The 11,547-nt window shown below is 59.8% G+C and overlaps 3 protein-coding genes across 3 annotated transcripts; 1 reads left to right on the top strand and 2 right to left on the bottom strand.

Annotated features, from left to right (window-relative positions):
• Positions 1-753: 753 nt before the first annotated feature.
• VPREB3 (V-set pre-B cell surrogate light chain 3) lies at positions 754-1,866 on the bottom strand (the record flags this gene model as incomplete). The annotated part of the gene is made up of 2 exons (XM_079716991.1): positions 754-1,070; positions 1,818-1,866. 2 exons carry the CDS (start codon positions 1,864-1,866, stop codon positions 754-756), a joined length of 366 nt encoding a protein of 121 aa, XP_079573117.1.
• Positions 1,867-5,855: 3,989 nt separating this feature from the next.
• On the top strand, positions 5,856-7,278 carry LOC307061745 (uncharacterized protein C22orf15; the record flags this gene model as incomplete). The annotated part of the gene is made up of 5 exons (XM_079717021.1): positions 5,856-5,880; positions 6,467-6,553; positions 6,645-6,782; positions 7,016-7,090; positions 7,172-7,278. 5 exons carry the CDS (start codon positions 5,856-5,858, stop codon positions 7,276-7,278), a joined length of 432 nt encoding a protein of 143 aa, XP_079573147.1.
• An 877-nt stretch (positions 7,279-8,155) lies between these two features.
• On the bottom strand, positions 8,156-10,048 carry CHCHD10 (coiled-coil-helix-coiled-coil-helix domain containing 10). The gene is made up of 4 exons (XM_079717866.1): positions 9,909-10,048; positions 9,439-9,658; positions 8,446-8,593; positions 8,156-8,349 (listed from the first exon to the last, which is right to left on the bottom strand). Exons 1-4 carry the CDS (start codon positions 9,947-9,949, stop codon positions 8,330-8,332), a joined length of 429 nt encoding a protein of 142 aa, XP_079573992.1. The 5' UTR covers positions 9,950-10,048; the 3' UTR covers positions 8,156-8,329.
• Positions 10,049-11,547: the final 1,499 nt, after the last annotated feature.

Here is an 11,547-nt window from a genome sequence, read left to right as displayed (position 1 = left end):
TCACCTCGTCCCCGCAGAGACAAATGAGGAGAGCCCGGAGAGGGCCCAGGAGATGGCTGGGAGCCTAGGCGGGACCCTCTATGGACCCCACCTCTGCATCTGAGGGATGGCCTCCGTTCAGGTGGCGCCTCTTAGGGGAACCGGAAGGGAAGCGGGGTGTGTTCTTCAGCCCCCGACCCCTCTCCCAGAGCTCACTTCTGCTTCTGGTGGCAAGACTTGCCCCTCTACCCAAGGATGGCTGCTGCCCATTCTGCCCCTGCCATCTGCCCACCTGTCTTCAGCACCTTCCGTCCTGGCCCTCAGGTGCCTCCTAGCCCCATCCAGGAGTAGGCAGGGGCTTCTAGGGACCCAGTCCAGTGACCCTGTGTGTGTTGGACCACAACCAGCCATGCAGAGCTGGGACCAGCAAGGGCTGGTTATTTTTTCTCTCACTCCAGCTCCTCCAGTCACAGGAAGGCAAGAGCCACCATTCTGAGCCCCCTGGGGGCTGGTAGGGAGGTGGGGCCCCACCCAAGGGTCTCAGGTGCTTCCGCTTCTGCAACAATCCCCAGAATCCCTACCCCCACACTCCCAGACCAACCACAGTCACTTTTTCAGCCAGGATCTCATGGCCCTCAGAATAGTTATTGTTGACACGTTGATTATTAACCCATTTTACAAAGGAGGAAAATCAAGGCTCAGAGAAAGGGAGGGTCCCAAGGTCAGGAGCATAAGTGGGAGGCAGATGGAAGGCACTCAACCCACACCCCACCCCTAGGGTATGTAGCCCACAGAGCAGTAATAATCCGCGGCGTCTTCAGGCTGCACGGGGCTGATGGTTAGGATGCAGGCATTATGGGCTGCATCTGTGGCTGCCGAGAAGCGGTCAGGGATGTCAGGGGGGCGGTGGTGGTCCTCCTCTGAGCGGTAGTGGAGGAGCAAGCGGGGGGCGCTGCCTGCCCGCTGCTGATACCAAGACACGCCGTAGTCCCCGACGATGGCATGGCGGGGGCTGAGCATGCAGGAGAGTTGGGCCACTTGGCCTGGGAAGACCAGCAGTGTGTCCGGCTGGGTCAGGGTTGGCTGGGAGGCTGAGAGAGACAGACACACTCAGGTCTGGCCTGGGCCCCTTCCTTCCTGCCCCTGCCCCACAAAGTCTTGGTCAGACTCCCAGGAAAGTCCTCTCCCAAAAACTCACAGCCCGGTGCCATGGGATCGTCACTGGGTGGGGCACAGAGCTGGCGACCCCTAAGCCCCCATTAGTGTCATGTTCCCAAGGAGCCATGTGCAGCTAAGGATCTAGAGTTCAGAGGGTGTGCTGGTGGTCTCTGGGCTGCCCACCCTCATCCCTTGCCCTGCAGACCCCTATCACTTTGGTCACACTGGCTTGTCCAAACCCTGGCTACAGACTGACGACCCCCAAGAAGCCTCCTGGGCTGTTACTACCCATTGGCTCAGCCTCCGGCCACTGGCTGCTGAAGACCTTCTCAGGGTTAGCTTGTCCCTGAGGCCCTGTGGGGTAGGAACCAGCCCACACCAGCTTCCCCTCTGAAAAACTCAAAAGGTGATGAGTCTCTGAGACCCCCAAGAGTCAGAGTCCAAAGGGACCCTAGCAATCTGGTCATTCACAAATGGGGAAACTGAGGCCCACACAGAGAAGTGACTTGCCTCAAGTCTGGGGCAGGGCCACCTGTGGGCAGTTCTCCTCTCCACCTCAAGGACCCTTCCAAAACCTTCCCCACTGACCACATGGATTTGCTTCCTTACAGGGGACTTCCAGAGCCAGTGTGCTGTCTCCCACTCCACCCCCGGGTGAGCAAGGCCCAGGGAGGGCTCACCTGCCAGGAGGACCCCAGTCAGAAGGAGGGCCAGATGCCGACAGGCCATGGCCAGAGGCAGGGAGGCAGGTGGGAGTCGCTTGTTGTGTTGGGCTTGCGCTGGGCGTGCTCCAGGTGCTTCAGGGCACACTGGGGAGGCTGCTGGACCACGACAGGGCATGCAAATCAACCCACTGACAAGGTGGGAGGGCGGTGCTGGGGCCCAGCAGCCAGACCTTATCTTCCCAACGTCAGCATCCTGGCCCCACAAGGCCTTCTTGAGAACAGAAGCCCGGAAATCCACAAGTGCAGTTAGAGCAGGTGGCTGCTCTTCACTGAGGTATAACTCGTACGGTCAAGTGCACAAATCTTACATGTATCGCTCAATGATTTTATATATATATCCCTGCAGCCTCTACCCAGACCAAAATTTAGAACATTTCCATCACCCCGGAAGGTTCCCTCATGCGCCTTCCCTGCCAGTAACACCCTCTTAGCCCTCAGTGGTAACCGAGTGGGACTCTGTGGTTAATCAGTTTTGCTGTAGAACGTCAGCTATAAATGGAGTGATAGTGTGTCCTCTTTTGTTTCTGCTTCTTTTGTTAAACATTATGAGTCATCTGTGTGTGCAGCAATGTTTAATTCGTTGTCACAGCTGTGTGTAAGCCACTGTGTGGATAGCCACAATTAATTTATCCATCTCCTGTTACTAGCCATTCGGGTGCTTTCATCTTTGGCTATTTCAAGGAGAACTGCTGCAAGCATTCCTGCCTGTGTCGTTGGTGCACCTGAGCTCTGGTTTCTGCTGGGCAGACACCCAGGACAGGGAACGTTTCCGTTTAGTGTTGTTTTTTTTTTTGGCCGCATCGCACCACGCAGCATGCGGGATCTTAGTTCCCCAACCAGGGATCGAACCCGTGCTCCCTGCAGTGGAAGCGCAGAGTCCTAACCACTGGACCGCCAGGGAAGTTCCCTTTCTGTTTAGTTTTAGTAGATACCGCCGGGGTTCCCGACATGGTTGTGCCGATCTGCACTCCTGTTGTGGGTAAGAGAGTTTGCCAGACCGAGGGGAGCTGACTTTGGTTGGGATTCAACCCGCGCTGGGATTCAAACCTGAATCCCAGATCCCCCTCCTCTTTTTTTTTTTTTTTTTTTTTTTGGTGGTACGTGGGCCTCTCACTGTTGTGGCCTCTCCCGTTGCGGAGCACAGACTCCGGACGCGCAGGCCCAGCAGCCATGGCTCACGGGCCCAGCCGCTCCGCGGCATGTGGGATCTTCCCGGACCGGGGCACGAACCCGTGTCCCCTGCATCGGCAGGCGGACTCTCAACCACTGCGCCACCAGGGAAGCCCCCCCCCCCCCTCTTGACTGCACAACTTCAGCCAAGTTCCCCCCTCTGTGCCTCAGTTTCCTCATCTGGAAACTAAAGACGAGCATTGTGCCAGCCCAAGTGTTGTGAGGATACAAAGATAGGACTTTGTGGGAGTTCCTTGGTTGCCTAGTGGTTAGGATTCTGGGCTTTCATTGCGTGGCCTGGGTTCAACCCCTGGTAAGGGAACTGAGATCCCACAAGCTGCACGTTGCAGCCAAAACAAAAGCAAAAAAAAAACATAGATAGGACTTTGTGTGTATTAATCATGCCTTTTATATTCTCTATCCTGATGCTTTGACATCTGGGGCCTTGCTGACCTTGGAGGGACTGGCCCTTCCAGGGTCAGCCAGTTCCTAGAGACAGTAACACACTTTTCAAATGCAAACCAACCATTCCTGAGTCCACACTCCCCTGACCACCTCCCCTACGGGGGGCTCTCACTGGGCCACTGCCCTCCTGCCCTGTCACCCAGGGCAAGTACCAGACAACCAAGGATGGTTCCTGTGCCCCAGAGCATGAAGTTATTCCAAACAGCCAACCCTGAGCCTGCTCACCCCACCTCACTGTTCCTTCCCTCAGAAACCACAATAGAGGCTCCTACCCAGAGTTCCCCCTCTCTCTCTGCCTCCTGACCAGCCCTGGTGATTTCCCATGTGGCCTCCCCCACCATGGGGTGTCATGCCTCCTCCACTTGGGAACTAACAAACCAGCTTCTCAATGGCAATCATCTCCTGATCTGCTGGCCTTACCAAATACCTAAAAAATAATAAAACAAGTTAAAGCAGTGTGCTCTTGTTACTTTGTAGCCTTGAGAGCTTGCTTGGGGAAGGTTACAAAGCTCCCACTGTGGGTCCCACTCCAGTCCTAACACCTCCTTAGAGCACCTCCATGACACTCAAGACAAAAGATCCCTCCTCGGCGGCACTAAAGACAAACCCCTCGGAAAACAGAGGGGTGGTCATTGGAGCTGAGGGTCCAGGCCGGGAGTTCCATTCCTTCCAGAATCTGGCTGCAGCCACTCCTAGGCTGTGTTCTGCAGGACACGGGTCCCCAGATTTTGGAAGAAAGTGCCCTACCTGTAAGTTTGGGAAGCGCTGCCCCGGGGCTTTCCCCAGTGTTGCCTCTGAGCGCCTGCTGCAGGCTGAGCACCCAGGTAGCACTCAAAAGGGTTACTGTGTTCCACCCTCACGCTAACTTGCCCGTGGTGCCGTGAGCGGTGCCTCTCACTGCTTTACAGGTGTGAGCACTGAGGCAAGTCCTGTCCAGAGGCAGAGTGATGCTGACGAGCTGCGGGGAGGATCTGGGCCCCCTCTGGCCTCCTGCCTTGAGCTCTGCCTGCAGAGGGTGGATGAATAGTCTAATCACCGGGGTGCAGTGGCAGGGCAGCTAAGAAGGAGGTATCCTGACCCGCCATGAGTCCAGAGGCCCAACCACAACCAGACGGAAAGAGGGGCAATGCAAACGCTGCCCACGCTGGAAAACAATGGCAGTTTCTTACAAAGTTAAACATACTCTCCCCAGAGGACCCAACAATCCCTCTTGCTGAGATTTACAGTAGAGAAATGGAAACGTCTCTTCACCCAGAGTGTCTGTACTGGCTTTACTCATAATCACCCAAAACGGGAAACAATCCAAACAGCAGCAGGTGAGTGGATCCACAGACCGTGGCACCTCCAGGCAGTGGGACCCTCCTGGGTGATGAAAGGAAGGACCCACTGACACCGGTTGATGACCCCGGTGAATCCCGCATGCATGGAGCTAGGTGAAAGCAGCCGCACATGAAAGGCTCCGCGCTGTCTGCTGCTTCGCTCTCTGTGACGTGACAGTCTGGAAGAGGTGGGGGCAGGGAACACTGCAGCGCTTGCCAGGGGCTGGGGAGACCACAAAGGGGCATGAAGGAATTTGGGAGAGTGATGGAAATGTTGTGTATTCAGACTGGTGGTGGTTCTGTGAGACTTGTCACAACTGGAAAACACTCAAAAGTGTTTTGTTCACTCAAAAGTGAATTTTACTGTATGTAAACCATAACTCAATAAACTTGACTAAGAAAGGAAAGAAACAAGGACAGAAGAGAGGGAGGCTGGGAGTGAGCCCAGGACAGGGGGCCTTGAGTTGATTGGGAGCCTGCGAGGTTGGTAAGAATCCCGCTTCTGCTACAGCCACGCCAGCACCCCACCCCCAGGAATCTCCCCTGCTTTCAGCCTGGGAGCTCTGTCTCTACTGGTGAGGGGATGTGGTCTCTGGACATCCCTGGGCCCTGAGGCTCCAGCCCCCACTAGAGCCCTGCGTCAGGGAATGTCCGGACCCTCCCCAAAGCCCGTTACCGGGATACTGGGGGGAAGGCATTTCCTGCCTAGACCTCTTGGCAGCTCCCACTCCCATGGAGACCAGCTTGGAAGCTGGGAGGGCCTGAGTCTTCTCTGTACTCTGATCTAGCTAGCGGGAGGAAGAGGAGGCCAAGGCTCCTGGATTAGCTGCAAGGACCCCCTGGGCTGGTGGAGCCCAGCCCTAAGGGCGGCTGAGCGGGGAGCTGCACTTGGACCCACCCACCCATCACTCCCCCATCCCCGACACACACATCTCCCGCAGGGCGCCACATGGGGTAGATCTCAGCACCAGCTCCTTCCTTAGGAAGTTGGGGGGTGGGGGATCAAAGCCCCCACATCTGTCTCCTCCCCCCTGCAGCCATGTTTATCACGGTGATGTCTGGAGGTAAGTGGGGTCCCCTGTCCCGGCAGACTGGTTGGGGTACACTCCCTCTGCCTTGAGGGAGAGTGGGGAGGTGGCAGGGGGAAGGGGTACACATGGGAAGGGATGGGAGCGTCTGCGGAGAGTCCCTTGAGGGGAAACCCCGGCTGGGTCCTGGGAAATGCACGTGGGCTCCTCTAGGAGCGCACAGGCCACGCAGCCACCAAGCCGCTGCTGTGGAGCAAATGTTCAAACTGCTCCATCCCTTAGCTGGTCAGTGGTCCTCCAGCTTCAGGGGGCATGAGGCACCTAAAGCTCTAGCCCCAGCTGCAGATTCCTGACCTTCTGGTGGAGGCGGGGCTGCTGTGGGGTAGTGGGTGAGGGGCTGTCAGGTGCCGGAGGTGGGGCTGAAGTGGGAGGGGAGGGTCGCGTGAGAAAGGCAGAAGTTGTGCACCCTGGTCACCAACATCTTGGGAGATGGAAGGGGGTACATTCCTAATCTCGTAGCCCCATTCCCTGCTCTGTAGGGAAGAGACGGGAGGGAGGCAGAGGGTCCCACTTTGGGGGGAATAGAGGGTGCCATTCGTTCACCTCTGCTCCTCCCCCACAGCCGGCTGCTGGGAGCTGGTGAACCCCTGGTGCAGCCTGGTGATCCTCATCACCCACCTGAGGCAGAGGGGGCAGGTGCCCTCAGATGGTGAGGGGGCAGGGAGGGGCTCTGGGAGAACCAATGAGGGCCCCCAGGTAGGGATTCCAGCCCTGCCCTGCCTCCCTCTCTGCTTCCCCAGTGACCATAGCCCTCCTGGCTGAGGACGGGCACCTGGTGAACCTGGCTGAGGGACTGGAGGAGGGGCCTTCCCCGGCGCCCTCCATGGGCAGCCCCCTGCTGCAGGAGCGTGGGACCTACGTCCTAGTGCTGATCATCAGTAAGTGGGGCCCCAGATGCCCCCTGTGCAGCTATGTTGGAATATAAGAGGGGGGACAGCAGCCACAGACCACCCAAGCCCTGCCGAGCCCCTACTTTGGCCAGGACCTAGCCCTGACCTTCCCATCCAATGCCCTGTCCTGACCCCACTGTGGGCCAGCAAACAGGTTCAGAGTGAGAGGTGGGGGTGAGGACCACCAGGCCAGCCAGGAATCAGCCTTCTTCCCTCTGCAGAGGGTGAGGGCAGGGCCCCCACCTGCTATGAGTCCCTCCTGGAGAACCTGGATGAGCGGTGTCCAGAGCTGACAGGTGAGTGTCACAGGAGAGCCCCAGGGGGAGGATGTGCCTTCCCACCAGCCCCCCACAGGCAGGGCTTCTTGGGCCTTCCAGAGGAGCTGCGCTGGCTGTCGGGCCTGCCCCCACTGGGCGATGGCTGGAGAAGGCGCGCCAGCACTCTGCATGGCCACCAGGAGCAAGGCCCTCCTTCACGGCCCTGAAGGGTGGGCTTCCTGCTGACTGGGATCCACTAGCTGGGGCCGAGAGCCAGGTAAGGAGGAGACATGGATCCCTGGGGGGATGCTCATACCCAGATATGGGACCCCTTCCCAGGGGACAGATGTGTGTGCTGAGAGGTGGACCCCAGTGCCAACCCCCCTCAGAGACACACGTATACCCACATGATGGAAGACACTATATCCAGAGACAGGTCCCCACCATCCCGCTGGAGGCTAAGTGCCTGCACAAGGGCAGGGAGACATGGAATAGGGCCTGGCACACTGTAGGTGCTCAGTGCCGAGCTGCTGAATGAACTCAGTGAAGGCAGCAGCACAGTGTGTGATGGCGTTTGAAGGGCCAGCACCTCTGTTCCGGCAGGCCCCGTGACCTGGCACATCACGGCCAAGTGGCCAAGCTGGACTCAGATACAAGGGGGTTGGCCGTGACCTCTGCCTGGTGTGATCAGGCACAAAGGCCCAGCAGCATTCCTCTTGCAGAATCTGGAATTTCTGGGAAATTGCAAGGTCACTGACAGAACTTGAGGCCGCCGCAGGGCCCCTAAGATGTGGGTGCGAAGAAAGGGATCCAGAGGCAGAGATGAGAAGGGTGGAGGGGCAGGGGTCCCTGAGAGGAGACAGCACGCTCCTCCAGGGATTCCAGCCCCCAGGAGTCAGACGCCCTTGAGGCTTATGGTCACCTGCTAATGCCTCACCACCCAGTCTGGACTGCCTGAGGCTATCAGATTACACAGGATTACAAGGTCACCCTCCCCACCCAGGACACCAGCTGAAGGTGAAGCATCCCACTCCACAGTGGGACATCCATCCATCCTCCCCCACCCACAGAAAGTCCAATGAGAGTGGACACAGCAGGCTCCGATCTAACATAAACTCTTTTAATTGCACATTTTCGTCTTGGGTCATCTGTGGGGTGAGAAACCCCCTCCTCACTCCCAGTGCCAGCTATGTGGGTACAATCTGACGTCATGGTCTTGCTGTCGGTGAAGGTGTGAAGGTGGCTGAAGGGGTGGCCCCTGAATCTGCACCGGTCTCTTCAGGGCAGGGAGCTCAGACCTGCAGAGGGAGGGCCGGCACAGGTGGAGGTCAGGCCGCAGGTACAGGAGGGACCACCGCTCCCGCCCCAGCAGAGGTCAGGGCCTCCCAGCTCACCGTGGTTGTACTTGCACTGCTTCAGGGCCTCGCTGAAGCCCTCACACAGGGTCAGGTCGCTCTGAGTGGTGGAGCAGTCCAGGAACTGCCTGATCTCATAGGCGCAGGGCCCCATCTGCAGGGGCTGCGGGGCAGTGCGGGCCGGGGCCTGGGGTTACAGCACAGGAAGCAGCAAGGTCAGCTTGGGGTTGGCACCCAGAAGAGGACTCCAAAGCTGGGGGTGCCGGCTGCCCCTCCTAACGCCCCGAGCCCTGCCAGGCCCAGCCTGCCCTGTTTAGCCTCAGCTGCTCCATCCCTGAAACAGGGTGAGCCCAGAGCCCTCTCAAAGCCACCCTGTTGGTGCTGGTACGGACAGCATTCCCAGCTGCCTCATAACAGGTATGTTGGCAGGTGGGGGTGGGAGGTGAGAGAAGGTTCTAGAAAAGCCCAGTGCTCTGCTGGAGTATAAGCCCCACCCCCACAAGTTCTAGCACCTTCCTGCTCAGCAACACTGATCCTCATGATCCCCGACCCCACCACTAAGCCAGAATTTGGTTCAGGACTGGTGGGGTGCCCAGTGGGGGACAGGCCAGCAGGGAACAGACCCAGAGTCACTGGCTACCCTTCACCCTTGGGTGCAGGGGCTACAGGAAGGGGCTACCTGGGAGAGAGAGAGCACGGACTCAGGAACTTCCACATCCCTCCCTTCTACTAGGTTTAGGTGACCTTGGGCCAGTCTCTGAGACCCTAAGGGCCTCAGTTTCCCCATCTTTAAAGGGCTGGTTGGTGTCTGTCCACAGGGGTCTAGGAACCTTGGCCTCAGGGGAGGGGCAGGGAGAGCCGGCCTGTGACCAGAGACCAACAGCAAAGCGACTAATAGGACCCTTCTTGGGCACAGTCCCCGGCCGAGGCAGCTCTGGACACCCTGGACACTCCTCGCTGGACGTTCCGGCAGCTCCCCGCTCAGTGGCTTTGAGAGAAGGCAGCCTCAGTTTCCCCTGAGCCCTTGCTCACCTGCGGGGCAGCAGGCTCGGCGGGCTCTGAGCTCCCCCCGCTCAAGGCTCCGGTCAGGGCGCTGCCCACGACGTGTCCCACTGCCGAGCCCACGGCCACTCCGGCGGCCGTGGTCGCCATCTGCGCCATCAGGCCGGGCTGGCCCGACGGGGCGGTGGCTGAGGCCACGGCCGAGGGCGGCGGGTGGGCGGGCGGGTGGGCAGAGGGCGCGGCGTTGCGGCTGCGAGATGGGAAGAAGCAGGGTTAATCCCGGCCGGACTCCAGGCCGGCGGCCCCAGGGGGCCGCAGCTCCGGAGAGGCACCCTCTCCTCCTCCCCGAGGGTGGACGACCACCGTCTTAGACGCGTGATTACGGTACCCCCGCCCCTCCCCCGCCAAGATGGCGCATCAGGCGCCAAGGTCACGCTGTCACGCCCTTGGGGGCCGCGCTTCCCCAGACCCCACCCTGCGGGCCCTCGTCCCGCTCCCACCTGGCTGGCCGGGAGGCCATGCTGCGGCTCCCCCGGGGCATGGTGGCGGCGGTGGGACCGGCTGAGCCGAGTCGGAGACGGCGACGGTGACTGCGGTTCCGATTCGGGAACGAAGGCGGCGGCGCCTGTCACGGCCGGCGCTGCGAGGCGGGGCCGGGGCGGTGCCGCGGGGACACGCCCCCGGTCGGAGGCTCGGGACCCGGGGCCAGGCTGCACCCCCGAGGGTAACCCGGCCTCTCCATCCGGCAGCACCCGTTGCCGGTGACCCTGCGCCCTCCCAGCTCCTGTCCCGAGCTATGTGCGCCCTGGGGACACGGGCCGCTGTCTCATGGCGCCGAGGGCGTACGCAGGAGCGAAGCCTGGTCCTTCAAAGACCACTGCGGAGCTCTGGGAGTGGAGCTAGGGGCTGTCCCGCGCTCGGGAAGGGGGGCACCGGGAGGCCGGGCCCTGCTCCTTCCCCTCCTATCGGACCGGGCTCGCTGGTTCCGGCGTGGCCTCAGGGTCGCGGGTGGACTGGGCAGGGGAAGAAGCACCCACCCTCCGCGACGGTCCCCAGAGCTCCCGCCAGGGGGCGTCCGGACCGCTCTCGGACTCCTTCCCGGCAAAATCACGGCGGGGCGCGGGCAGCCCCCGCCGGGGTGCGACGAGGCCCCCTGCGTGGCCCTCCACCCAACCCGACCCCCTGCCCCACGGATGCAGCGCCAGACCCCGACAGCGTTTATGCAGCGTGTCCTTCCCAAAGGCCGTAACCTAGAGGTGTTTGCGCGGGTTTGAATCCTGTGGCCTCGAATTTTACCACCTTGGCTCCAGGCCCAGGGCAGGGCAATGCCGAATTTAGGACGCTTCCCAGCCCTTCGGGAACAGGAGGTTTTCATAGTCTTTTATTGCTACCCTTAGCGGGGAGAGGTCCTGACCTCTTTACCACCCCCTCATCACTGTCCCCTATGCCCGAGGGAGGCCTCCCAGCACCAGGACTGTGGGGAGGATGAAATCGCCCACAGCAAAATCATGGGGGAGGGGTCCCAGGTGGGGAGAGGAGGCCCCTCTGTGAGGAAGGGGCAGAAGGGATGAAGGGGACATAGGCAGTACCTGGCAGGCTCAGCATGTCTCTACTGTGTCCCAACCACACAGTCCTGTCAGCCAGCCTGGGAAGCAGGGCCCTCCCCTGACCCTCATCTGGGCCTGGGCCCAAATTTTCTCCTCTCTGCAGTGGGGGTGACCATTGGCCTCGAGGTGAGGGAAGCATGTGAAGGGTGGCTACTCTCTCCATGTAGACATGCCGGGCCTGGTCCAGCCTCCAATCCTTTGCTCATGCAGCCCCTGACCACTTGTTCCCATTGCCAAACTGGCCCATCCTAGGCTGATCAGGGTCCTCCTCCTGCAGGAAGCCCTCTGTGACCAGCCCAGCTTGCTGTAACCATGGCTCTCCACTGCGGCCTACAACATGGGAGGTTGTTACTTGAGCTCCCATGTCAGGTGGTTCCGCAAAGCAAGGCCATGCTCCCCTGGAGGCACTCAAGACCACTTAAGGTAGTTACACAAATATTTTTACTGTCTATATTTTCATGTGTATTGGAAAAAAACGTATAATTAGCTCATCAAATCTATGATTTCTTGACCAATGTGGCTAAAATGAGGC

This window comes from Hyperoodon ampullatus, assembly GCF_949752795.1.
Source record: "Hyperoodon ampullatus genome assembly, chromosome: 13".
NCBI classification, from domain to species: Eukaryota; Metazoa; Chordata; class Mammalia; order Artiodactyla; family Ziphiidae; genus Hyperoodon; species Hyperoodon ampullatus.
The sequence above is the reverse complement of the archived record's forward strand: the minus strand, read 5'-3'. Positions and strand labels throughout refer to the sequence as shown.